The following is a 24,922-nucleotide window of genomic DNA, read 5'->3' on the forward strand; positions in this document are numbered from 1 at the left end:
CACATACAGTACAACACAAAACACACGCACAGCATGCCTTCATTCTGTGTACCCTTACTGACATCAACACACAACACATCACACCATATACTTATATCCACATAACATATACTGCATCTATTCACCCCTCACACGTGCTCCACACTTCCTACACATATCCACACACCCTTTGCATATCCCACACAATACCCCATATATACCCCAACCACCCTGTCTGACCCCCACACATCTCCCCCCAACCATAGAGAAATGGATAATTGTAAGGTTCACCCCAGTTGCACTTAATCGTTGCTTAGGAGCTGTAAACAGTTTCAAAGCCACCATCAGTTCCCCTACTGATGAGCGCCACACTGTTCTCTTTCATCAGGCCCTGTATAAAGCAGTTCCAATCCCTGTATGCAGCGGTCCCAGTCCCTGTCCACAGCGGTCCCAGTCCCTGTCCACAGCGGTCCCAGTTCCTGTCCGCAGTGGTCCCAGTCCCTGTCCACAGTGGTCCCAGTCCCTGTCCGCAGTGGTTCCAAAGCTCCTCCTCTCAGCCGGAGTGGTAACAGCTGGACAGCAGGCAGTTCAGGAGTCTGACATGGGCTTCTCTGACCTTGTTTTAGGCACAGAGCGAACTTTATTCAGAACACACAATGGATTCAGTATCATCAGTGAGAATGAAGTCATAAGAAGGTAGGCAAGTTTGTAAAGACAGCCAGTGTCAACACAAGGGAAGGCCAGCATTTCTCATGGAAGAGACACTAATGACACAGGCAGAGACCTTACTGGATGAGCCCCACGCAGTCACTATCAGTGGCCCCTGGCCAGTGCAGAGGTGCTGTGTGCGCCCTGGAGCCGGAGCCTTGGGTAGTGTTAGTTATGCCACGGTGACTGCAGAAAAGGCCCCAGAACCTCCCAGGGCTTCTCCAAGCACTTCAAAGTCCGAGACACAACGGTGCTGCTGGCTTCCCACCAGCTGCAAGATTGCTGTTCGTTTCCTTCGGGAATTTTGCTGATCATATCAGGAAATGAGGTCAGCTGAGTCCTGGCTGCTCCCATCTATAATTTCATCTGAAGAAAGACCCATATGATAGGAGGCTGTTTGCTAAATTTATTTTCATTTTATTTTGTATTTCAGTTATTCTAGTGTAATTCCTGAGGCTTAGGATGCTACTGTGGGTTGGAGTCACTAGCACATGTTTGCCTACATGAGGAGGCCCATGTACCCTAAGTGGTGTGCTGGCCACCATGCACAGGTCGTGTGTGACCATGGCCCTTGGCCCCTGGCTCAGACCCTCGCTGCCTCCCCTCCCGCCTCCAGCGTGCAACCTGGCCTCCTCAGCCTGCGTCCTTGTCTGGAGCTCTCAGTCCAGTGCCTCACGGTCCTTTGGTCCTAGTGACCTGCAGCTCTGGATTATAGAACCACTTCTCACCCCATATTGTAGGCCTGTTGGTGCAATGAAACCAGCTGAAAGGAAGATGAAGACTGAGTTCCAGTTTTTACATTGTTCCCCCTTGTCCATTCCAGGTGCTTTTCCACGGCAGGAAAGGATGCAGTGGCAGAGACCCTGTGTGTGTCTGTTCTCAGGCTCTGGCAAGCCGTGTGCAGGGGGAACGGTAAGCCTGGCCTAGCACACCTCACCACCCTTTTTTAAAAAATATATATATATTTTATTGATTTTTTTACAGAGAGGAATGGAAGGGGATAGAGAGTTAGAAACATTGATGAGAGAGAAACATCAATCAGCTGCCTCCTGCACACCCCCTACTGGGGATGTGCCCACAACCAAGGTACATGCCCTTGAATGGAATCGAACACGGGACTCTTCAGTCTGCAGGCCGATGCTCTATCCACTGAGCCAAACCGATCACCCTTAACACCCATTAATGCAGGAGCTGTGTGGGCAGACAAGTTTGTTCCCCCAGAGGCCGGGCCCTGGAGACTCGATGTCTGGACCTTCCCTCAGAAAAAAGCATGTGGGTCAGAATCAAGGCCTGCACCCACTTATGTCCCTGGCACCCTTGCAGCACCAGCCCCATGGCCAAGGCCGCTGTCAGCGTGATGAGTGGTCTCAACTGGGGTTTTTGCTGACCACAGGACCCAGTTAAGCATCACGAGCTTTACAGCCTGCCGGGGCTGACCAGCAGCCCCTGAATGACGGGTGAACAGGTTACTCAGACACAGGTTGACTGTGTAAGAGAGGGCTCAGGGGCCCCAGGCTTTAGTAGCCAGAGGAGCCTCCATTGCCTGCCTCATTATTGGAATTTTTATCTTTAGATACAATCAGTGGGGTGAGTAATCTTGAGAGGACACGTGCTTACACTGTCCTCTAGGCAAGGGCATCCAGGGGTTAAGCATAAGGATCCCAGTAAACACCTGGGGCTCTGCAAAGCACAGACTTGTTTGGAAAGGTCAAGGACTAATTAGGGATGCCGCTCGATACTCCCCTGTCTCCTCTAAGTAGGAATTCCAATAAACAGGGCAGGCGGCCTTCCACACCCTCCCCTTTTCTCAGACTGTCCTCCTTACAACTTTCCAACAAAGTCCTGTGTGCTCCCCAACGGCAGTCATCTGCCACATCTGTGACACTGATCCGTGTGCAACAGCAGGACAGTAACATGTGTGAGGAGTTCACTTGCCTTCCGCCTCAGCGTTTTACATAGCAGCATCTTCTGGGGTTTAATAAGTCTATAGAATCTGATCACTTTTGTGACCTCGATGTAAATAAAAAATTGAACCATTTCCATTATTTTTTAAAAGATTGTATTTTTATAGGAAAATATCTGACCTGGGACATAAACTCTGAAATTAGAGTAACGGTAGCTGTGTCCCTTTTTCACAGGCTCCTGTGAGGAGCCAGCAATAGAGCTTGTGAATGTAGCTTGTCAACTGCTGAATATGAGATCATATAATTTTTTTTCTTGATTTATTAGAGTGAAGGAATCATAGGTCCCAGAAAACTAGAGAAGCAGGGGCCTCTTTCCTGAAGGGCATGATACTCAAACTAGTATCATGATCGAGGGACTGCTTACAGGCCAGGACACGGGCCTGTGTGTGCATGTTGCCAAGTGGGAGGGAGAAGCCAGGTGCAGTGTGGGGTGGGTCACACTGGGAACAGGATTCATGCAGGGATGCGGAGCAGCTCCTTTCGGGGAGGGCTTACCGGAGGAGTACACGAGATGAGGACTTTTGTTTTCAGCTGTTCTTCTGATAGTTATTTCAGTTGTTCACAGTGAGCTCCTTTTCCAGAATAAAAAAATGCATGAGCTGAACAAACGGGTCGGTTTCAGCGCTTAGCCTCATCCTCCACCTGCACCCCGATGCCCTCACATTCACACACCTGGTTAGAAGTGACCCAGCGAGAAGGGAAGACCCAGGGCCACTGCCTGGAGTGGCTTCCCGTGCGGGGAGGGGGCACGCTTTACACTTGAGCGTTCTCATGGTACAGTCTAGTTTTCCCGCAAGAACTCTGGCCATTATATGAAGTGGAAGGTCTAAAGACAGTTCACCTGCTTTCTTCCCCATTCCTCACATTTCCACATCACATACCAAGGAGCCTTTGACAAGAATGTTACTAATGTACGTGCGCCAGTCCCTGCTGTAAGCGCCATCACGTAGTAACTCACTTGACCCTCTGTTAGCCCTCACCTTCCTCAGTCCACTGATGAGGGAGCAGTTGCACAGGAGTTACTAGATCGGCTGAGGTCATCCACCTGGTGATTGAGACCAGCAGTCTGCTTCTAGAGTCCGTGCCCTTACACTTCACTATCCCAGCTCTCAGATGAGTGGAGGATTGGAGGTGGGGACAGAACTGTAATCGCTGCCCGCGGTGCACAAGGCGAACACTCCCGTGTCTTGCAGAGGAAAACGAGCGGCAGCTCGTGATGCACCCTGGCTCAGGCAGGCTGCTGCCCTCCCTCTTGGCCTCTGGGGTCCTGCCCATCCGGCAGCAGAGCCTGGCCCTGCTGCTGCAGCTCGCCCAGACGAAGACCGGCCGGAGCCTGGTCATCAGCCACCTGGACCTGACCCGGTAAGGGAGATCCACCCACGTCTCAGAGCATCACCTGCCCAGTGAAGGCAGCCCGTCTCCCTCTCACCTCTCTGACAGAAGAGGTGCCATCAGACTTTTCCTCAATCTGCAGTCATTTCCTCAGTCCCTTCATCACATGTTTTATTTGGTTTTGGTCTCTTTGCGTAAGTGTAGCTATAGGATCGTAAGCTTCTCTCCCCTAAGCTGTCTTTGAATTGCTTGGGTTTCAATTGGAATTTTTCCAGTGTCTTGGAGAGTGGCATTCATGATCATCCCGGGAGTCTGCCTGCTCCCTTTAAATAGCCAAAAAGCCTTAGCTTATTACCTCAATGCCTGCTGTTCTCATTAACGCCCACCCCGACTAGACCAGAAAGCGAGGCATGTGCTCTCTGCAGTGAAACGAGACGGTTTGCAGCAGGCCGGGCTGCAGGCAGGCCCCGGGACCTCGCAGGGGGGGCCCACGCACATTCCTCCCAGGTGCTTTTCCCTATACGGTGCATTGACGGAACAAGTGGACAGTGATGGGAATTAGGAGGGCCAGTGCCACTTTGTGGAAAGAGCTAGGTTTTAGGTGCCAGCAGTCATGAGCCCAAACCCTTATTTGTCTCTGTCTGCTATGTGACCCCGGAAAGTTACTTAGCCTTGATGAGCCTGGTGTCTTCCCTGCTTCACAGACTTTTGGTGACACTTAAGAGTGGTGATGTGTGGATGCCAGCTAAATATTTTCTGTTGCATTCAACAGAACTCATGACCAAGAGGAGCTGGTCTTCTTTTCTCATGTAACAGCAGAGACCAGAGGTGGCATTGGCTGGTGGAATGGCTTCAAGATGTCAGAGTCAAGGGCTCTGTCCTTCTCTTGACCCTTCCCTCATGGTCACACAAGCATCACCTCCCCCTTTAGGACAGTTTAGCACCAGCTGGGTCTGTCCCTTTTATCAAGAGAAACAACTGCTTCTGTTTCTCTTTGTTCACGTGCCACCTGTGATTAGAAAATGGTTCCAGCTTCCGCAGTCGAGTCAGGCAGGGTAGAAGGCGATGGCAGGGTTTCCGTGGGGTTCGCCAGCAAACAGCTTCAACCTAGTGAGGGAAGTGGCCAGTGTTATGCCTGACACGTGGTGTGGACTCAACTCATTTGCTCTCTCCAGGGCCCATGCTCAGGTCCTAAAAGGATGTGAAAGTGCATTTACTGTGCGTTCAATCATTTTCTGATGTGTGGTCCATCTACAGGGCCAGCTGCTTGCCAGCAAAGCAGAAGGCGCCAACAGTGAAGGAGATGAGGAGGGTGGGAAGGGGCAGCTGCTCTCTTCAGTCCAGTTAGGATGTGCACTCTCACAGAGAGAAGCCTCATTGTTATGGCTCCTGGGACTAAAATCAAGATGATCTTAGGCTGCCGGCTCAGCTCCTCCTCTGTGCTGCTCAGCTTCATCAGCATCGTCTTCAAGAGCAAGGAGAACAGATTTCAATTGGTGGAGGAAGAATCGGAACTAACTGTAAAATAAGTGATTTGTGACAGAGGAACACTGAATGCACTCCCGAGGACGTGGGGGAGTTGCAGAAACTTGAAGTTGCCTGGGGTGTTGTCAACTATCCAGCCCAGCCCTGCCCAGCACCGATGTCCTCTCTGGGGCATCCCAGCACATACCTGGTGTGCACGCTGCCCTCCAGGGGAGATTCCAGCTTCCAGTCAGTTTGATTAGGATGGACACTATCACAGCTGATGGACTGGGGTCTTTTCCCAGCTAACAAAAGGATGTGGCGCCCACCTCCTACAGGGTGTTCTGTTGATGGAAAATTACCTCCTTTCACTGAGCACAAACTGCCTGCCCCGTTCTAGTCTGGGACAATGCTGCTGCCAATACCGAGGCCTCAGTCAGTCTATCAAAGGCCTACAGAACACATCATCTCTCCCACTTTGCAGGGCATGAAGGAGCCTGGTCTTTTCCATGTTAAGCATCCTGGTTTCCCTCTGGACTTGACTTCCAGACCCTGCCTAGACAAGCAGCTGAGTAACGTCAGTAGCACAGATGTGGGCACTGGAGCTCACCTTCCTACAGACCCCACCCGATGGGCTCCTTTCTGCACTTTCCTCCCGCCACTGCCCATTTGGTCCTATCGATGTTATCTTCCTGGCCTCCTCCTACCTCTTGGTTTTTTCCTTCTCGGTTTCCTTTTTGAGCTCCCTTTATGCTGTCACCCTCCAAGTGAGGGACCCCAGGACCCTACCCTTGGCCCTCCTCTCACCCGCGCCCTTAATTATCACCCGTAAGTCACTCTCTCTTAAAAGTGCTGGAAGAAAACTCCCTCTGCCCCTGGGCGTCTCCATCTCAGTACCATGAGTATCACAAACTTAATCAGTCAGAAGTGGTTTTGCAAACCAGACCCTCTGCCTGCATTTTCTGTCTTCAGAGGTGGCATTTCCATCCCCCCAGCTGCCTAAGCCAGCATCCTGAGGGCTCCCTGGATGGCTCCCTACATCTGTAAGACGATGGTGTATTATCAGTCCTACCTTCTCAGCATCTCCTGCATTCATTTCCTCAGGCTTCCTCCCAACGTCCCTCTCCAGCCACTCCTCCTATGTTACTGCGAACACCTCTCTTCTCTACTGTACATCTTATTCTGCCTCTGCCTTGGTTCAGTCTTTAGTCTCGATAATCCACTTCCCCCCAATGGACTCCCTGCTTCCTATACTACCTGCCCAATCCAGCCTCCACTGTGCCACCAAAGGGGTTTGTCTAATGTGCACATCTGTCCTGTTAGTTTCCTACTGAAAATAATAGCATAACCACTGCCTATAAGACTAGTTCTCCAGCTGCTGAGAAGTATGGTACCCAGGAATCACCTGGGGACTTGGTTTAAGTGCAGCCTCCTTCCACTAGGCCAGTGATGGGAAACCTTTTGAGCTCGGCGTGTCAGCATTTTGAAAAACCTTAACTCTGGTGCCGAGTCACATATAGAAATTTTTTGATATTTGCAACCATAGTAAAACAAAGACATATTTTTGATATTTATTTTATATATTTAAATGCCATTTAACAATGAAAAATCAACCAAAAACATGAGTTCTTGTGCCACCTCTGACACGCGTGTCATAGGTTCACCATCACTGCACTAGGCTGAGGTGGGCTTAAGAATCCGCCCCCACAGACACACCCCACTACCAAGTAAGTCCTCTACCTGCCACACTGGGGACACCTCGTCCTGCAGGACAGAGTGCAGACTTTCCAGCAGGCCACAGAAGGCCACTATGACAGGCTGGCCCTGTCCAGATCTCTAGCCTCACCATTCCCTGTCCTCTCCTCACACCCTAAGCACTCACTGTGAGGACCTGCTGGCAGCCCCCAAATGTGCCCTGCTGTCTGATGCCACATCGTCTTGGTGAATGCTGTGTGCTGTGCCTGGAATGCTCTGCTCCCCGTGTGCCTGACACTGGCCTGCAAGCTCCTTGGACAGTGCCCAGCAGGTGTTGATTGAATGAACAACGGAACAAAAAGCCAGCACTACACTTTCAAGTGAGAGCTAACATATCATCTGCTCTTCGAAGCCTTCATCGCCATCCTCCCACACCTCCCACCAGGGGGACTCTGTGCCCACTTTGTGACATGAATTTGTTTCTGGCATATCACCCAAGTGCTTAGTCCTGCCTTCCCTGGACTGAGCACAGCACTGAGCTCACTGTGGGTGCCGAGTATGGGCCTGCTGGTTGCACAAGTGGCCCCTGCTTCGTCCTGGGCTGGTCAGTCTGTCAAGGCAACCTGAGGTTGCATTTGCTTTTTTTGGCAACTCCACCAGACCATTTGCTCATAATGGGTTTGCAGTTACTCAATAACCCTTGAATCTTGTTCATATGAACTAGTTATAAACCAGGTCTACCAATTCTGTTACTTATGCAGAATTTCTAGCTCTCAGTGGAGGAGTTTGAGTTTAACTGAATTAAATTTTGTCTGATATACTCAGCAGCCTGTCAAAATTTTGTGAAGTCTTTATTCCATCCCTCACCTTATTAGGGAGCCCTCCTACTTTAGTCATTAACAGATTAGTAGCATGCCATTAAGATGTCATTTATGTGACTGAACTTGGCCGATCCAGAGTCACATGGCAGAAGCTCCAGCAATTCCTTCCTGTAGTCGTCTGATAGTGAACTTGGGTTAAAACTGTTCCACCCTGGGACTGCACATGGTGGTAGAGACACTCTGCAGGAGAGCCTGTGTCATGGATGGCCAGGAGCTGGGCTTCCTAGGGGGCGTGGCAGGGCCACTCCAGCTACCTCACCTGCATCTGGCTCCTTCCTGGCCTCCTTGCAAGGTGTCCCTGATGGAAATGCTGTCAGTTGGAGGACAGCCTACTCTGAGGTTGTACTGGATTTTTTGCAGATTATTAGAAGCCCTGGTGTCATTTCTTGACTTCTCAGATGAGCGGGCCACCTCAGCCATGGGACTGCTCACAGACTTGGCGCTGGAAGAAAGGTAACCTTTATTTACAGAAATTGACATCTCTCCTTAACTGTTGCTGACTGTCTGATAGTTTAGAATGTACAGCATAGAGGGAGGCTGGCCAGTGGGCATCGCAGGCCCACTGAGTAGGAGGGCTGATGCCTTCCTGGGCCACGGTCAGCACTGCTGTTCCAGCCCCTCAGGCCAGGGGACCTAGTCCTCAACGGGGTTGGAAACAGTAACGTACTAAAAACACATTAGACAAGCCTACTGTGTGTTGGGGAAGCTTCTTTCCCTTAATCAGCACCTAATAGGAACTGCCTAGCAAATGTGTACTGAATAGATGTGAGTGAGGGAGAGAGTGCACAGTAAAATGGAGCCTCCTCTTGGGTTGCCAGTGGCATTATGGGTAACCATCCCCCCTGCTCTTTTTGGCTTAGCTACTGGGGAATTCAGTAAAGGTCTTACATTTTTCATAATTCTTAAGTGTTGTTGTTTTTTTTCAGTGTCTCTTGTTTTTTGTTTAATTTCCTCACCACCTTTAGAACATCGTGCTTAGAAATGATCATGAGAGGGTGCTGCTTTGCTCCTGGACAGGCCCTTGGCACAGGCTGGAGACTTAGTAGCTGCTCTGGCGTGTGGAGATGCATGTGTAGCATGTGGAGACATGAGTGTAGCATGTAGGGATGTGTGTGCCATGTGATGTGTATAACATGTGGAGACATGTAGCACGTGTATATGTGTTTGTAATGTGGAGATATGTGTAGCATATGGAGATGTGTGTAGCGTGTGGGTGTGTGTAGAGGTTTGTAGCATATAGAGGTATGAAGCATGTGGAGACGTGTGTGTAGTGTGCAGAGATGTGTGTAGCATGTGGAGACACATGTGTAACATGTAGAAATAGTGCACAGCATGTGGAGACATGTGTAGCATGTGGAGACACGTGTAGCACTGGAGGCACATGTGTAGCTAGGTCTCCTTATGGCTGTGCCGAGGGACCATGCTTGCACTGCACTTCCTGTTTGCACAGCACACAGCGCAGACTCGGAGCGAGGGGAGGGCAGGGGGTTGGGAGGTCCGTTTGGCAGAGCCTAGGGATTCCAGCACTTTCTGCATCAGTGCTGCCATCTGAGACCTGATGTTTAACATCAAAGGCAATTCTTCAGACTTGGAGAGATGAAAGCCGCATCATGTACCTGGAGCATTCTCTTCTGTTTCCAAATGAGTCATCCAGGCACATGGCAAACAGGGGCCCAGAGGCTGTGTCTGTTCAGCCCGTCCCCTGAGACTGCATTTCTCCTATAGCTTGTACAGTGTGGAGCTAAATCACGGCTGGTGTTCTCCCAACAGATTCCAAGTCTGGTTCCGGGCCAACCTCGCAGGTGTTCTCCCGGCTCTAAGAGGCGTGCTGGTGAGCAGGTCTTCGTTTCATCATCTCTGACTCTCAGGGGCATGAGCAGTTTAAACACAGTCACACTCCAGAGCGCCTGTTGACTCTCAGGTTCAGGAATCATTTATTCACAGCTGGAATTTACACAGTTCTTATTAAAACAGCACTAGCTGGGCCAGGTGGAGAGGGCACATGCAGGCTCATCGCGCGGGAGGAAGAGCTGGACGTGGCCTCTGCGTCTGGGGTGAAGGTGAGAGAGCGTTCAGGTTCATCAGTCCCCTGTGATCCCAAGTCTGGTCATAAGGACTGTGTGCCACCCTGAATGAAAGTTGTCCAGGTCAGGAGGGCGAGTGTGGCGATCTGAGCTAGGGAGGCAGGGAAGAGCAAGGGGATGGGGGAGTTCGAGGAGAGCATGCTGGGACTAGCCCCTGTCCCTGGGGAGCCACATCTCAGGGGACCTGAGCACGTCTACAGCCCAGTCTTTCAGACGTGGAAGTGGAAGCTCTGTTGTCCAGGCTGGTTGGTGGTATCCCTGAGATGAGCCCAAGGCCTCTCTGTTCCTGGCCACATGCTTTGGGGTTAACCCATGTGCCTCCACTCTGTTGCCAGCATGACCCCATTGATACCAGTGTGATGCTGCACTCTCTGGTTCCCAGGCGTTTTGGTGCACGAGGGGTGCGTCTGGGCATGATGCTGGCATCATCTGCCTGCTCTCTGCACATTTACTTTCTCATGATTCTCTTTTAGAAGAGAGACCCCAAGGAAGTCAACACCTCAGCTCTCAGCCAGTGTGTTGCCATCATGGGGAACCTCAGTGCTGACGCTGCCACCAGAAGACAGATGGCTGCCTCTGAGGAATTTGGGGATGCTTGCTTGGGCCTCATGGTATTCTAGCTTTTCTCCTTAAGGCTGGTCTTCTATCTGCTTTGGGGGTATTGGCTTCTTCTTCATTATCTAAACCTTCTAAAAATTTTGTTTGAGAGTGCTGGAGCCAGTGGCTTCTTCCTTCTATAACCACAGATTTTATGGGCGGCCGACCTCAGCAAGCCTCCACATCATGTCTCATTCACCCTGGAGAGCCTTGAAGGGTTTGCTGGCGGAGTTGGCTTGGCCACCCATTTGAGCAGCTCAGTCTTCAGTGTAAACACAGGACCAGGTTGAACCAGGGTCACATGGCAGAGGCACAAGAGACACCTTGGGAGTGTCCCACACTAACACTAACTCATAGACTGGTCTCTAATCTTCCAGCATCACGTAGGTTCATGACATTGGCAATGTAAGCAGTGTCAGTAATGCTGAGACCATTGCCAAGGGAAGATGACTTTAAAAGCTACAAGGCAGCCCTGGCTAGTATGGCTCAGTTGGTTGGAGCATTGTCCCATACACCAAAAGGTGGCAGGTTTGATCCCCAGTAAGGGTGTATACTGGAGGCATCAGATAGATGTGTCTCTCTCCCTCTCCCTCTCCTTCTTCCTTTCCCTCTCCTTTCCTCTCTCTCTAAAATCAACTAAATATAGAAATATATATTTATATATATAAAAGCCTAAGCGACTGTTATGCACACTGACCACAAGGGGGCAGATGTTCTACACAGGAGCTTCCCCCTGGTGGTCAGTGTGCTCCCACAACCAACTTCCTACAGCCAGCCACCTTCCTGCGTTCCCTCCACTCTGGCCTACCGTCCCAATTGGCCTGATTGCTAGCCAGGCTGAGGGACCCCACCCATGCATGAATTCATGCACCAGGCCTCTAGTATACTAGTGTGTGTGTGTGTGTGTGTGTGTGTGTGTGTGTGTGTGTAGAAGCTGCATGACAGAAAGGTCATGGGTTACCTTGTTTTCTTTTCAAAGGCCAGGTGTGAGGAGGATGTAGATCTGTCCAGAGATGTCATATATGCACTCCTAGGACTCATGATGAACTTGTGTCTTCAGTCCCCCATAGTCTCTGAGGTACAGTATTCTTTTCTCCCTACCTTGAACCCGGGAACATCCTAAACACATTCTGTTGCATAGACTGTTCTCATTTTTGCCAAGAGCTAGAAGCCCCTAGAGCCAGCACGGGCAGTGGGACTGGGAAATGCTGGGAGACACTCTCTCTGCTTCACTGAGGGATAGATGAGTCACTTGGTCAGCTGCTCATTCAGAAAAAATTGAGTGTGCAGGATGAGCACACTGCTAGGTCCTGCATTTACAAAGTCAGATAAAATGTGGTTCCTGCCCTCAAGGTATGGTGCCCTGTAGTGAGGAGAGAGCAGTAGGTGTTGTGAGGGAATGTGGTGGTGCACAGGAGGGTGGTCAGCTCTCATCAGGACTCAGAGGGAGCTCCGTCAAGGACTCTGATGACCAGAGCATTCACAGCCCCTTCTCTGTCCCCCTGGCTGCAGGTCTGGGCCGCGGAGGTGAGCAGGAGGTGCATGTTGCTGCTGAACAGCCAGGATGGAGGAGTCCTGACAGTAAGATCAGGAGAGCCAGAACAGCATCCTTTGTTCTCCTTCGTGTTGTTGTAATGTCAGTGCATCTTACCCTTTCAAAGGCATCACATTTTTTATATTCTGCCAACTCTCTGAGGGATGGGGAGGGCACGCTCCTCCGAATGGTGCCCATAATCACACAACCCTCAGACTTGCCCTCAGCTTCATGGGATTTGGTGACCACTGCCCAGCACCCATCTGTGGAGCCGCCTAGAGTCCAGGAGCCCTTTGGTGCCTGGTCTGGAGCTTATCTGATTTGTCCTATTTCAGGATATCCTTGTGCAAATGGAATGGGTCCTGCAATTTTATGTAGAATCTCTTTTCCATGATCAACAGAACCAAACCCAGGTTTTCAAGCCTGTGATCCCGGAGGCTGTTTAAGCATGCTGGCCTTAGCCCCCTTGGAGGTAGATGCTGAAATGGCTTCTAAACTCCGTTTCCATTTGGATAAGAAAACCGAGAAGGCGGATGGGGAGCACAGTGCGTCAGGAGATACTGATGTGGTTCAAGAGGCTATTTGCCAGAATCCCAGGATGTGGTATAAATGTACATTAAGAATTACCCCAACTTTCTCGCCTATTAGGGCCCCAAAGCCTAGAAAAATCATTGGAGTCACATTCAGGGCATCCTGGGAAGCCAGCCCTTCAATGGTCACAGACTGGAGGCCGGTTCCAGGATGGGGGTAAAGGTTCTGAGTAGACCCAGAGCATCCTATTTGGAGCTGGCATGCCCACACTTCCCTGAGGTCAGTTCCGGCATTGTAGGGGTTTTTTAACCTGGGCTTTAGGAACGTGTGGCAGGTCTGCAGTTCCTTGGAACCCACTGCAATTGTATAGAAAATTCTGAGTGTATGTGCATTTTCATGGGTGGGGGGCAGCACAGCTTCCATCAGATCCTCAGAAAGGATCCATGACCCCCAAAGTGGTGAGCACCATTGTTGTTGGGTATTGGATTTTCTGGATGGTCCAAATCAGGGATAGGGAACCTTTTTTTCTGCCAAGGGCCATTTGGATATTTATAGCATCATTCTTGGGCCATACAAAATTATCAACTTAAAAATTAGGCTGCAATGTTTGGTCAGACATTTAATTAACTCACCCCCATGCCTTGGCAGGACCAGACAACATGATTCTGTGGGCCGTCCATGGCCCACGGGCCGTATAGTCCCCACCTCTAGTCTAAACTAGAGCCTAAAGCCAGGCCAGCACTAGCTTTGTGCTAACCATTCAGGACTCTCTTGGCCAGACTTTCCCAGGAACTCTGCATGTGCCACAGTTGGGGGCAGCAGCTTCAGCAGGGGAATCGGTCCTTCCTTAGGGTGCTCTCTACTGTCTCGAGCCTGGAAAGAGATCTGTGCTGTCAGCTGTGGAGACATTCCAGCCCCCGAGGGAAGCAAGACTGATGTCATGCTAACACAGTCTATGCCTTCTCTCTCTGAGACCTCTTAAAACAAGACTACAGTCATTGTGGGGAAGTCGAAACCCACATCAACAAAGTGAACAGGCAAGAGGACATCAGTGGGTCAGGAGAGGCAGAGCTGGAGAAACCTGGGTGTAGAGCACAGACTGAGGGGCACAGCTCTGGGAAAGGGACCCTGGAGAAGATGGCACCTTCCAAATGCCAGGTGCAACAGGGCAGCAGTGGGAGCCTAGGGGACTGCACTCGGCAGCCCCCGTCTGTCCCCCTGGCATAGAATCTGAGCACGTTTCTTCAGAGGCACCGGGAGACCAGAGAAGACGTGTGTGCTGTCTAGTATCTGGGGGTGCCACCTGCCACTTTCTCACCAGCTTCCCATAAACACAGCAGGCCCAAACATACTGTGTTATCTTTTTCATAAGTGTGATCAGCAGCTAAGGGTCCCTAGACATTTCAGGAAAGCCATACACATAAATAGAAAAACCACAATAAACAGAAAAATTGACCAGAAAAACAAACAAACACAGATGGTGTAGGAAAAAGCAAAAAAGTAATAACTATTATGTGTATCCTCAGAAAAATTCAAAGTAGTATTATAGCCAAATTGTAGTAATAGCTTTCTATTTCAAAGAATTAGAACGGGAAGTCTCCCAGAGAATAGAACAAAAAGACAGATTCAGAACAAATAAAGGAAAAGCTAAAAGACCCAAAGGATCAATCCAGGAAGGCTGCCCTGGGCCCTGGTGGCAGCACCGCAGAGTGGCCAGGGCTTACAAAAGGCGAACTGGGTGGCCTGTGTGAAGCAGAAATGAGCAGAGCCACAATGCACCAGGGACAATGTTCGCAGCCCTTTGAATGGCCTGCCTGGCAGCTGCATTCAAAACAGCAGTGCTTGCTACTTGGCCATGACATATTTTTAAGATCAAGGTGCAAATTTGGCTTCCAGTGTTAATGGTTGTTTCACCTCCCCTTGTTCACTTGTAAAGGTCCTCAGCATGTCTGAAAGGAGCTTTGAGTTACCCTTCACTTTCTGCTTCCCTAGAGAGCTGCTGGCGTTCTCAGCCGCACCCTTCCTTCCTCCCTGGAAATCGTCGCGGAGGCCCTGAGAGCAGGAGTGGTGAAGAAAATGATTAAGTTCCTGAAGGTAAAATGCCGTCATTGCTCACAACCTCTGGAGTTTCCAGGAACGTCTCATTTTATTTGGGGAACAGAAGTGAGGTGCCGCTATTGCACCCCTGCTAGATTTCAACCTTGAATGGGGATTCTCTTCTGCGTGTCCACCCAGACTGTGCTCTGAGCATCAACAAAAGAGTGGAGAATAGATAAGTAAACTGTTCCCCGGCTGGGTGGCTCAGTTGGTTAGAGCATCATCCAGATACACCACTGGTGTGGGTTCCATCTCTATTTGGGTCACGTACAAGAATCAACCAATGAATGCAGAAATGGGTGGGATGACAAATTCTCTCTCTCTCCCCCTCCCTCCTTGTGTTCCTCTAAGTAAGTAAGTAAATAAATTAAATAGGTAAACTGCCCATTAAATACACATAGAAACCCTGTGTCCGAGCCTGTCTTACACATGCATGGCCTCTGTCCCAGAAAACGATGGTCTGAGTACCTCCCACCAAGGCTTCTCAGCCTCTTACTCTGCTCGCGTTTTCCCACTCCCAGCACTTTAGCCAGTTGTCTGGAGGATGGAGGATGTAATTCCACTGTGAGATACACAGGGTGCAGCTACAAAAGGATGTAATGAAAGGCTGTTCAGGTTTCCCTGTGATAGGAGTGCAGTAAGTCTAAGTGAGTGGGTACAACAGGTAACCAAACCCACCCGGAAGGGCGAGGGGACGCACGCAGCTGCCATCTCTGGACCCCTCCCGCGATAGCTATGCCCAGCAGGGTCACTCACCCATGTTAGTGTGGTGACCCAGTGGGAGACTTACTCATAAAACTCCGGGCTTGCAGGGCCAGGAAGCATGCTTGCTGTGCGTGGGGCTGCTGCGCTGTGTCAGGGACAGTATTGAGAGGGCAGGACAGGGGAGTCTGAGTTTCGGCTGCCACTTGCATGATGACTGTTATTCACTCTGGACAACTCTTGCAAACCTGCCAGAGGCTGCCGATTGCATGCACACACGTGGTGTTATGCATGCATATATGCACCGTGCATTAGGCTATGATTTGACAGTTGTCACCTCGTAAAATGATGTAGGTCCCTGATGTTCTCTGTGCAGGCCTGGCAGCCTTGGCAAGTCAGCCCTTGTTCTCAAATCCTGCAGTGAACGGGTCCTTCCCTCCCTTTTTGGTTGATCTGTCAGTCGACAGCATCGTTCCCTTCTCACCCACTCTCACAAAGCCTTGCCAGGCGATTGCTCAGGTGTATGTGTCAGGCCTGCACCCCCTGGTGTGGGCTGTGCTGGGGGCGGTGAGTGCCACTCCCTCCGCAGGGCCACGCTCCTCTGGAAGTGTGCCCGTTCTCAGTGGGCCTCTCTTTTAGGCGTTAGGACGCCACGAGCAAGTCACAGCTGCTCACTGTGGTTTCTGCCAAGAACAGTCGCAGGATTGATGGTATTTTTCTAATCTCATTCGCAATCTAGGCGGGAGGCCAGACTGCCTCGCGTTATGCCGTGAAGACCCTCGCCGTCTGCACTAACAGTTGCCATGAGGCACGAGAGGAAGTGATAAGACTGGACAAGAGTAAGTGATGCTTTCGTTAAGTGGAGCCCACACCCCAGAGGCTAGTCATCCTTGAAGCTGCAAAGGGAACCGCAGGTGAGCAGAAAGGAGGGACTTAGTGGAAAGCCGCTACTTCTCCCCAGCCTTCAGCTGTGCTTACACTGTCAGATGTCATCTCACCTCCAGCTCGGAGAGCATTTAATTAGCCTTGGGCTGCGCACAGGGAGCAGGCCCAGGCTGCAGACTCAGGTAACAGGGTTGAAGCTGGGAGTTACCGCCTATCGCCAAGTTAAATTGAAATTGTTTCTAAAGCATTCTGCTCAGACCGACCGACCTAACATGGGTTCTCCTCTTTCACCAGGGGAAGGGGGAGAAACAGGTTCAACTTTTAGTGAGCAAGGACAGTCACCGGAGTCTGAACCTAGCGTTGCTCTACTAACTGAGATCGGCTGCAGTCATTGGTAGCAGGGTTCCCAGGCCAGGCAGCCTGCTGCTGTTCTCCTTACCCCTCCCCTGGAATGGGCCAGGAGGGGACTTACCAGGGCCCCTCCCAGCAGGCAGGAACCTTTCTTCTGGGCCTTATTGCTTACCCTGCAGCCCAGGATGCAGGCCGGTGGCCTCCCACTAGGGGCTGCCAGGTGGAGAGTAGAGGTAAAGGCTGGGGACTTTAGAGAAGACAGCCCTGCGTGCCTGCCACACAGCATTCACCCACTCCCATCAGTGTTGTGCCAGACGCTGCCCAAGGCCTCTGAGGTACGTCAGAGACACACACCGCAAGGAGCCGATGGCGCTCAGTACATTTTTGCTAAGTCAGGGAGTGACATGCCCTATCTCAGAGCTTCTGGGCACCTCAGAGTCCACTGACACCTCCTCGCGCCGTCCATCCCTCTGCCAGCCTCCTGCTTGGGATTTGGAGGGACCGATGCATGTTCTCCTCCTGCAGACTTCAGTGTTCTCCTGACACTGCTCGGCTCGGAGGATGAGATTCTGGTGGGCAACGCCGCCCTCTGCCTGGGGAACTGCATGGAGGTGCCCCAGGTGGCATCCTCCCTGCTGAAGACAGACATCGTGCCCGTCCTGTTGAAGCTCGCAGCCCGCGATGTGGGGGAGAGGGCTGTGCCGCTGAACGCAGGGATCGCCCTGGGGAAGCTGTGCACGGCGGAGCCCAGGTGTGCGGGGCCCCTGGTCATGTTTCAGAACAAGCAGGCGCCTGTGTGGCTGGGCTCTGCCCCCAGAGCCCCGGTTCCTTCCCTGCAGGCAGGGTTGGGCCCTGTAGCTGCCTCTTGGAGGAAGCCTTCCCTGAGGGAACTGGGGGCCCTCAGGCTCCACCCAGGAAGGGAAGACTCTTATCTGACAGGGATTTGCTTCCTGCCATTGTCCTCTCTGATTCCACTCCCTCATTCTCCATCCTCCTCTTTCCACTCCTCCTTCCTCCCTGTCACCATCTCTCCTCTCTCCCTCCTTCTTTCCCCTCTACTTTTCCAAAAAGGGTTAGCCTCCCCTCATTCTTATCTGCCCAGGGCATGAGCATATGGGAGAAGGTCCAGTGCCCATAACGTTCTCCTGCTGGAGCAAACCAACATGAGACGTGGACAAGCCAGGGCAAGCCAGCTCTGCTCTAACCGCGTCCACTGCTCCTGTTCAGCTCATACTCTGTTCCTTCTGATGCGTTTAAACGTTTAAACTCCTAGTCATTCACGCTCCCAGCAGGTGCCACCGTGGCTGCATGATGGAGCCCCGAGCCCCCCGGCATAAGAGGGGGTGCCTCCCTTGGCAGGGAGGGTGTCCGACCTGTCGGGCTCCGTCCTTTGCAGCCTCAGGCCTCTGACTCCTCCTCCGTGGAATGAGAGGGTTGGCCTGGATGGCATCCAAGGTCCTTTCAAGTTCTGTCTGGTTGTTCAAACGGGAGGAATGGATAGTTTCTTCCACAGAAAGCATGGCACATTAGCTAGTGTGAGCTCAGAGTTCCCGAGAGCAGGTGCCATCGGATCAGCTGTCACACCCGCCACTCAGCAAGAGTGTTGGCAGTGTCTGCAGGCCTCCCTGAGGGCTCCAGGGCCCCAGCTCGGCCCCTTGCCACCTTCCTGCCAGGGCAAGTGAGGGGCAGCCTGGGCTCAGCAGTCCGCACACAGGTCCTGGAGCTTGTGTTCCGATTACGACAGGTTTGCTGCTCAGCTGAGAGAGCTTCATGGACTAGAAATTCTCAACTCCACCGTGACGCACATCCAGGATTCTTGAGGCACGTGGTGTCTGTGCAAACCCACGACTGCATGCCCTGGGTTGCTCCTGGTTAATAAAATCCTCACATAGCCACTTGAGAACCAAATACTGACTTTCCGAGTCTGTGCTTGTGGTTTTCATTGGCAACAGGAGAGTGGGCATGAGGCCAGCTGCCGCGGCAGGACCTGCCTGTCTGCCCAGCACGCGTTCTGCAGAGGCTGGGCTCCAGCAAGCAACAAGTCAAGCATCGTGTAAGTGACGGTTCTAGATGGGAGCTGTGTCCTGCCAGCCTCCCCCTCCCCTCTGAGTCGTTCCTGGAAGTGCTGCCTGGTGCCCTCCTCCAGTCCTACTGTGCGCACCCCATCCTGTGTGTCACTAACTCCCACAGATGCAGACATTCATTTCCCTAATCCACCTGCACTCTCACCCCATGCCCAGAAGCCCCTGCTCCCCTGCCTCTGCCCTAGGTCCACTCTCAGACTGCTGGGGCCACCTCTGCACCCCAAGTCCCTAAGTGAAAAGTCCAGTAAGTGACACGACTCTTCCACTTCTCAGTACACGTACCTGAGCGCTGTAGGGAAGGAGGCGGGACCTGTATGGTACAGTGAACACCAAGAGTCCCGGACCAACGTCCCAAAGACTTATGGTCCTACCCTACTTCCTGGCAGCTGTGTGACTTTGGACAAGTCACTTAGCCACTCTGAGCTTTGGTAGCTGCTTCTGTTAAAACTAGAATAATACAGGCCCAGCCTTCTCCTGTATTGCTGTGAAGATTAAACGACACTTTAGAAGTAAAGGAACTTTGGGAATTACAAAGTGCTACACAGATAGGACATATTGTCAGGCTCCATCTTGAGGTCAAGGGAGTTGACTATGATATCAGCTGGATTACATCTGAGTGGCCTGGGAAGGGGTAAAACGCAGGTCCTTTAAGGAATCGGAGCTGGACCATTTCTGGACCCTGCAGGAAAGGAAATCTTCCTCTTAGATTGTGTTCATCAGACCCAAGAAATGGCTTTTCACGAGTCAGGTGGCTCTTAGCTTACATGAAAAACTGTGCTCCTGAAGCCAAGATAGGTCACTGGCACTTGGGGGGGCTGGAGTGAAATCAATAGCCCCGAGACCCTCACTATGGGCTCAGGGAACCACGTGGGGCTGGAGCAAGCTGGCGGGGCTGTGACAGCGCCGTTGCGCTGGCCCTGCGTGGCAGATGAGTGACAGCCACAGGAGGGGCCAGGACCTGCCCGCTCAGTCCCATCCCGCAGACACACGCACCTGAAGAGGGAACTGAGTGGCACAGGGAGACGGCTTGATGCTAACAGAGCACAGAGAAGGAAATTGGAGGCTGCGAAATGTGCTGTCTGGGGAGAGAATCCTGTGGGGCTTTAAAAATGGAAAGGGGCCCCTGTGCATAACCAGCAGGCTGTCGCCTGGACGGGAAGTCCCGGCCCCTCCTCCCCCTCTTCAGCTGCACTCCTCCTCCCCGGCTCTTGAAAATGGCTATTATACATCTAATCTCTTCCCCTGAGAGTGGGGAATGTCGAATTCTGTTACCATCTTTGCAGCAGCAATGTTCTCTGCTGCGGAGGAGGGTCTGGCCGCACCGGGAGCTCCCTCCTCCCAGGTGGAAAGATGGTCTACATCCCACTGTTCTCCTTCTCCAGTGCGGGGCCGGCCCTCCAAGTCCTGTTACCGCTAACCCGTGGGACACACAGGGCTTCTGGGCGGCATGGAAAAGCCACTTCCGCATTGAAGACGGGCTCACCACTTCATGCCAGGAGTCCCTGCACCGTCCTTCCCACCCTCGGGGTCACGGCTTATTTCGGGGGAGCAGTGCTGGTTCCACAAGCAGAGGCGCTGGCAGGAGGATGTGACCGAGACGGAAGCCGATAGCCACCCGGAGGCCCCACAGAGGCGTGAGGGATCTGTGGTGACAGCCGCCCAGGCAATGTGGCATGGCACTTTAGAGGACAGCAGGCAGGACTGAGGGTCGATGTTGGGAGAAAGTAGCAGGAAGGGGCAGGACATGCTACCCTGGGCCAGGACACTGCTGTCAGCAATTTCCCAGGGATCTGTGAGGACAAGGCCAGATGACATTCGATCTTCCACGGTCTTTTCCAAAATACAGTCCCACTTCCTGAACGCCTGGAAAATGCAGGCTCTCTAGAGGGTCCCGTCATTTACTCTCTCAGCCAATTCACTCCCAGCTCACCCCCTTCCCCAGTGCCAGGGGCTCTCGGTCCTCAGGGGCTGCGTCCTGCGGGCCTGCAGAGAGAGGCTGAGTCCTGCCCATGCCCTGAGCATGTGCTCCGTGCAAGGCACAGTCACGCGTGCCTAGTGATCCTGCCACACAAAGACCCTGAGAGGTAGGTGTCATCTCAGCTTCACTCGCCCAGATTCACAGGACCAATAGGCAGGGGAGCCAGGCTGTGGCCCAGCCTGTGTGTAACTTCTGCACGTAAAACATTCCTCCACTTCCTACACATGGCATCAGGAAGAGGGATCCAATTTCCTGCGCCTCCGTTTCCTTTCTTACAAAGTGGGAGCATTTGTAAGATACCTATGGAGTTCTGTGGATTGGACAGAACATATGAATCCCCTGGCATCGGTCACTGGAAAAATAGAAGGCATTAACTTAAGTGACTATTATTTTTAGGCAAGAAATTACCATGAACACACTATCTGCCCCCTCCCACCCTCACATTTCTGCTCATCCTTTTAATGCAGGCAAGTGCTTACCTGGCTGTCCCGTCTGCCTTTTCCTCTTTCCTGTACCTGGTGGCAAACATAGGGATCCTTCAAGACCCAGCTGCCTGTTAGCTGCCTGCCACCTGCCTTCCCCTCCTCCCTCTGAGGTACCAGACCAGGCGGGTTGAGGTTTGAGCGCACCCAGGGCTCACCAGCGGTGGCAGTGTGCCTGGCCAGGGACCTGTGACGGGGGCATTTATATCAGCAAGGCCTCATGGGCAGTGGACTGGGAGCCAAACACTGAAGGGCCATAGTTGCTAACGTCCCAAAGTCCTCTCCCCAAACAGATATCATCTGTTTGTCTTTAAAACCAGGAAAACCTGTTGATTCCCAGGACTGCATCTCCAGTACACATACATCAGGACATCTGTAGTTCTTTCTCAGCAGGCCCCGGGGCGGAGGTCCCCAACCCCTGAGTGCCCTGGAAAGGAGGCATGTTAACAGCAAGACAGGCACCTCATCACCTCGGGCAGCTCCAGGCCTACCGCTGCTGGCTGCTCCTGTCAGGAAAGTGCCAGGCTTCTGTCATCTGAAGCCTGTGGGTGACTTTTTTAAAAACAAGACCTCAAATTTTTATCTCAATTTCAAAACAGCCAAATGAAGAATGGGTTCTCCCTGGAGGCATTCTGCCCCTGGGGCTGGTTTTGCCCTGGGCCAGGCTCAGATTCCTCTGGATGCTCAGCTCTAGTTGGGAGTGGGGAGGGGCCTTGGGTGCCAGCAGTGCGAGCAGCACCTGTGCTCCCATCGCAGTGGGTTGAAGGGAGGTGCTCCGTGTGAGGTGCCGTCTGCCGGACAAACCCATTCAGCTCAGCCTGAGCAGCATGCCCCTTGTCACATGTCTGCCTATGGCTTCATATTTGCACTTTAATCTTCAGTAGCTCCATCTACTCATTTAGATCCCTCACTTCCCCCTCGAGCCTCGAGTCCATGCAGACACACACATGCACTTGCAGATGAATTTCTACCTGTAAAAACAGGTGAGTTCATGTGCAACGGAAGTTAGGCTAGATCAAAGCACAGATAATGAGAACTATTGGAGTGGGTGTTGAGGACGAAGGCTTCTAGAATACCCAAGATGAAAATAATTTAGGGACCATCCAATTTCAGTATCTGTTTTATGGGAACCCATCTGACTTTATTTGCTAAATATAACACAATGCTTAAAAATATGTAGTCTGCACACCCCGCCTCAATTTATACATAAGGAAATCAAGGCGAGCTATCTCCCAGGGGCAGAAGCCTCTGAACCAAGGGGGCGGAGAACTAGGGTCAATTCTCAAGGCAGCCACTGGGAGGCAGTAAGTGCAGTGGCTCAAAGCCCAGCTCCACCTCGTATGTCACTGAGCCCCTTCGTTGCCTGGTCTATAAAAGGTGGGGGTGGACAAGTACAATACTGACTTCATGAGTTTGTCCTAAGGATTAAATGGGAGGATTTCTGTAAAGCTCTCAGCTTCCTTCTGGGCACTTGTAGCCCAGGAAACGGTGGCCACTGTGGTCCTTAGAGTGGAGTTGGCTGCCTCATCAATGCCCCGGCTGGCCATCCGTGTGTGCTCTTCCCAGAGTTCTTAAATATGGGGATTTTTATAAGGATTGGAAGGATCTGACTCAGCCAGAAGATGGGGGATAGCGAAGTGGGCTCCCAAGTTCAATGCCATCCGGGATATAGACCGCCAGTAGTAGAGAGCTGGGCTGTGGAGTGTGGCAGTGGGAGTCCTGGTGTGGTGGGGGGCATGCGCAGGAGAGCATGAAGGATTCAGACCCGTGTTCACAGAACTTGGCACTGCATTATCAATGTCAGGGGGAAATAAGAAAAAGACAGGCACCGGATTAGGCTAACTTGCATTATAGTAATAGCCTCTGGGCAGATTTCCCTGTCTCGCTCCGAAGTCTAAGCCATCCTGCATACTGAAGCGGAATAATCCTCTTAAACTCCACTTCCATTATGTCGCACCCCTTCTCGGGCACCTTCTCCCAACTGCCAGCAAAATAAAGGGCAGACTCCTCTGCTGGTGCACGTGCACGTGGTGTATTGTGTGTGTGAATGTGTGGGTGTGTGGTGTCGCCGGATAAAGGCATAAAGAGAGCATAGCGCTTTTTGAATTTTCTAAAATTTTGCTGATCAAACACTCACATTATCTTAAACTACCCTAAGAATTATGTTCATTCCTTGTACTGAGGAGGAGTAAGAGCTATGATCCATAAGTTTTAGGTATAATTTTATATGAGCATATCTATGATTACCCCTCAAATATTAACAAAGCCACACATGCCTTTGCCCATCACCCATCCAGTGTGATCTCTCTGAGCCTCACCTTAGTCAGCTTGGTTTCAGGGTCACATCCTGCCGCACCTGAGCTAGCCAGTCTTCAGCAATGACCCAGGGTCCCCTGTCCTCGGGGGTCACCGCAGTGCTCCAGCACCTCACGGAAACCTGAGGCCCACTTGTGAGTGACGGCTCCCACCGAGCCCCCTTTTCTAAGGCCAGCTCCCCATGCGTCTGCTCACTCCCACCTGGCACTCCGGCTCTGCTGTCCTTCCTGCCTTCCCTCTCTTTATATCCTGCACATCCTCAGAGCCCTGACACAATCACTGTGGCTGTGCCTTTTACTACAGACTTACAGGTTTCAGCCCCCGCCAATGAAGTGGGTACTGCTATTGTTCTCCCTTTACTCCCTTGACACATGAGGAAACTGAGGAAGGAGAGGGAGGCAACCGTTGGAAGATCTGCGCCGAGGCCATCTGGACACTCTTGCCCTCGGCATGAGCCTCTTCACCACACGGCTCACCCTTCCTCTGCGTCCACGGCGGCGCCTGCACTGGGAAACACTTCCTCTCTGTGTCTTCATGTCTTCTCTACAGCTAGAATTTACATGGCTGTCCCACATAGCATCCACAGGACATGCATGGGATGGTCCCCTTCATGCTTCTCCCGAGCAAATGTGGGGCAAAGGGTCTCGTTCCAAGGCTCACCAGACAGACAGTCTGGTGTTTCCGGCACAGCCCTGCCCCTGCAGCCTGTCTCCGGCAGCCAGGTAATAGCCTCCCACAGAAGCCCTTCTTCAAAGGGCTTTCATGTCAACGCACTCATTTCCTGAGCACAGCGCCGTCAGATCAGAATTATTATTTCCATCGGAGAAACCGGAGGAACCATGGCTGAGCCAGGACCAGAATCCAGCCCTTCCCCGCACCCCACTGCCCACTGCCAGCCCCGCCTCTCCTGCCATTTATATTCTGGCCCAAACAGTCGCACAGGGAAGTAGCCCGTTCTTCTCACCGGCACCCTGAGCGTGAAGGGAAAAATGAAACTCTACCCCCTTTAAGGTTTTATCTGAAAGCCTTGCTAATCCAGCGGCAGCCTGGGAGCTAACAGCTAAATCTCCCCGCTGCCAGGATTACCTTTCCATCTGATCAGCGAGGCACATCCAGGCCTGGATGGAGGTGAGTGTGCGGACAGGTCATTTTCTCTGTGAAATCGGAGGTGCTCGGGTTTCCAGACCCTGCTGTCCTCCCTGGGAGCGGAGGGGGAGGGGAGCCCAGGGGCTGTTACATTAAGCAGCTCCTCAGCCAA

General features: G+C 52.0%; 1 protein-coding gene across 1 annotated transcript in view; it reads left to right on the forward strand.

Annotated features, from left to right (window-relative positions):
- The window catches only part of TTC12 (tetratricopeptide repeat domain 12), a 49,265-nt gene extending 30,553 nt beyond the window's left edge, over positions 1 to 18,712 (forward strand). Inside the window, exons 10-21 of the mRNA XM_006773518.2 lie at positions 606 to 675; positions 1,511 to 1,599; positions 3,845 to 4,013; positions 8,384 to 8,476; positions 9,794 to 9,854; positions 10,581 to 10,718; positions 11,684 to 11,782; positions 12,217 to 12,285; positions 14,762 to 14,863; positions 16,308 to 16,407; positions 17,330 to 17,555; positions 18,549 to 18,712. Of these exons, the coding sequence (XP_006773581.1) occupies positions 606 to 675; positions 1,511 to 1,599; positions 3,845 to 4,013; positions 8,384 to 8,476; positions 9,794 to 9,854; positions 10,581 to 10,718; positions 11,684 to 11,782; positions 12,217 to 12,285; positions 14,762 to 14,863; positions 16,308 to 16,407; positions 17,330 to 17,555; positions 18,549 to 18,624 (1,292 nt within the window). The 3' untranslated portion in view covers positions 18,625 to 18,712. The remainder of the gene's footprint in view (positions 1 to 605; positions 676 to 1,510; positions 1,600 to 3,844; positions 4,014 to 8,383; positions 8,477 to 9,793; positions 9,855 to 10,580; positions 10,719 to 11,683; positions 11,783 to 12,216; positions 12,286 to 14,761; positions 14,864 to 16,307; positions 16,408 to 17,329; positions 17,556 to 18,548) is intronic.
- The last annotated feature ends 6,210 nt before the right edge of the window (positions 18,713 to 24,922 follow it).

Source organism: Myotis davidii, unplaced genomic scaffold (assembly GCF_000327345.1).
Source record: "Myotis davidii unplaced genomic scaffold, ASM32734v1 scaffold1025, whole genome shotgun sequence".
NCBI classification, from domain to species: domain Eukaryota; kingdom Metazoa; phylum Chordata; class Mammalia; order Chiroptera; family Vespertilionidae; genus Myotis; species Myotis davidii.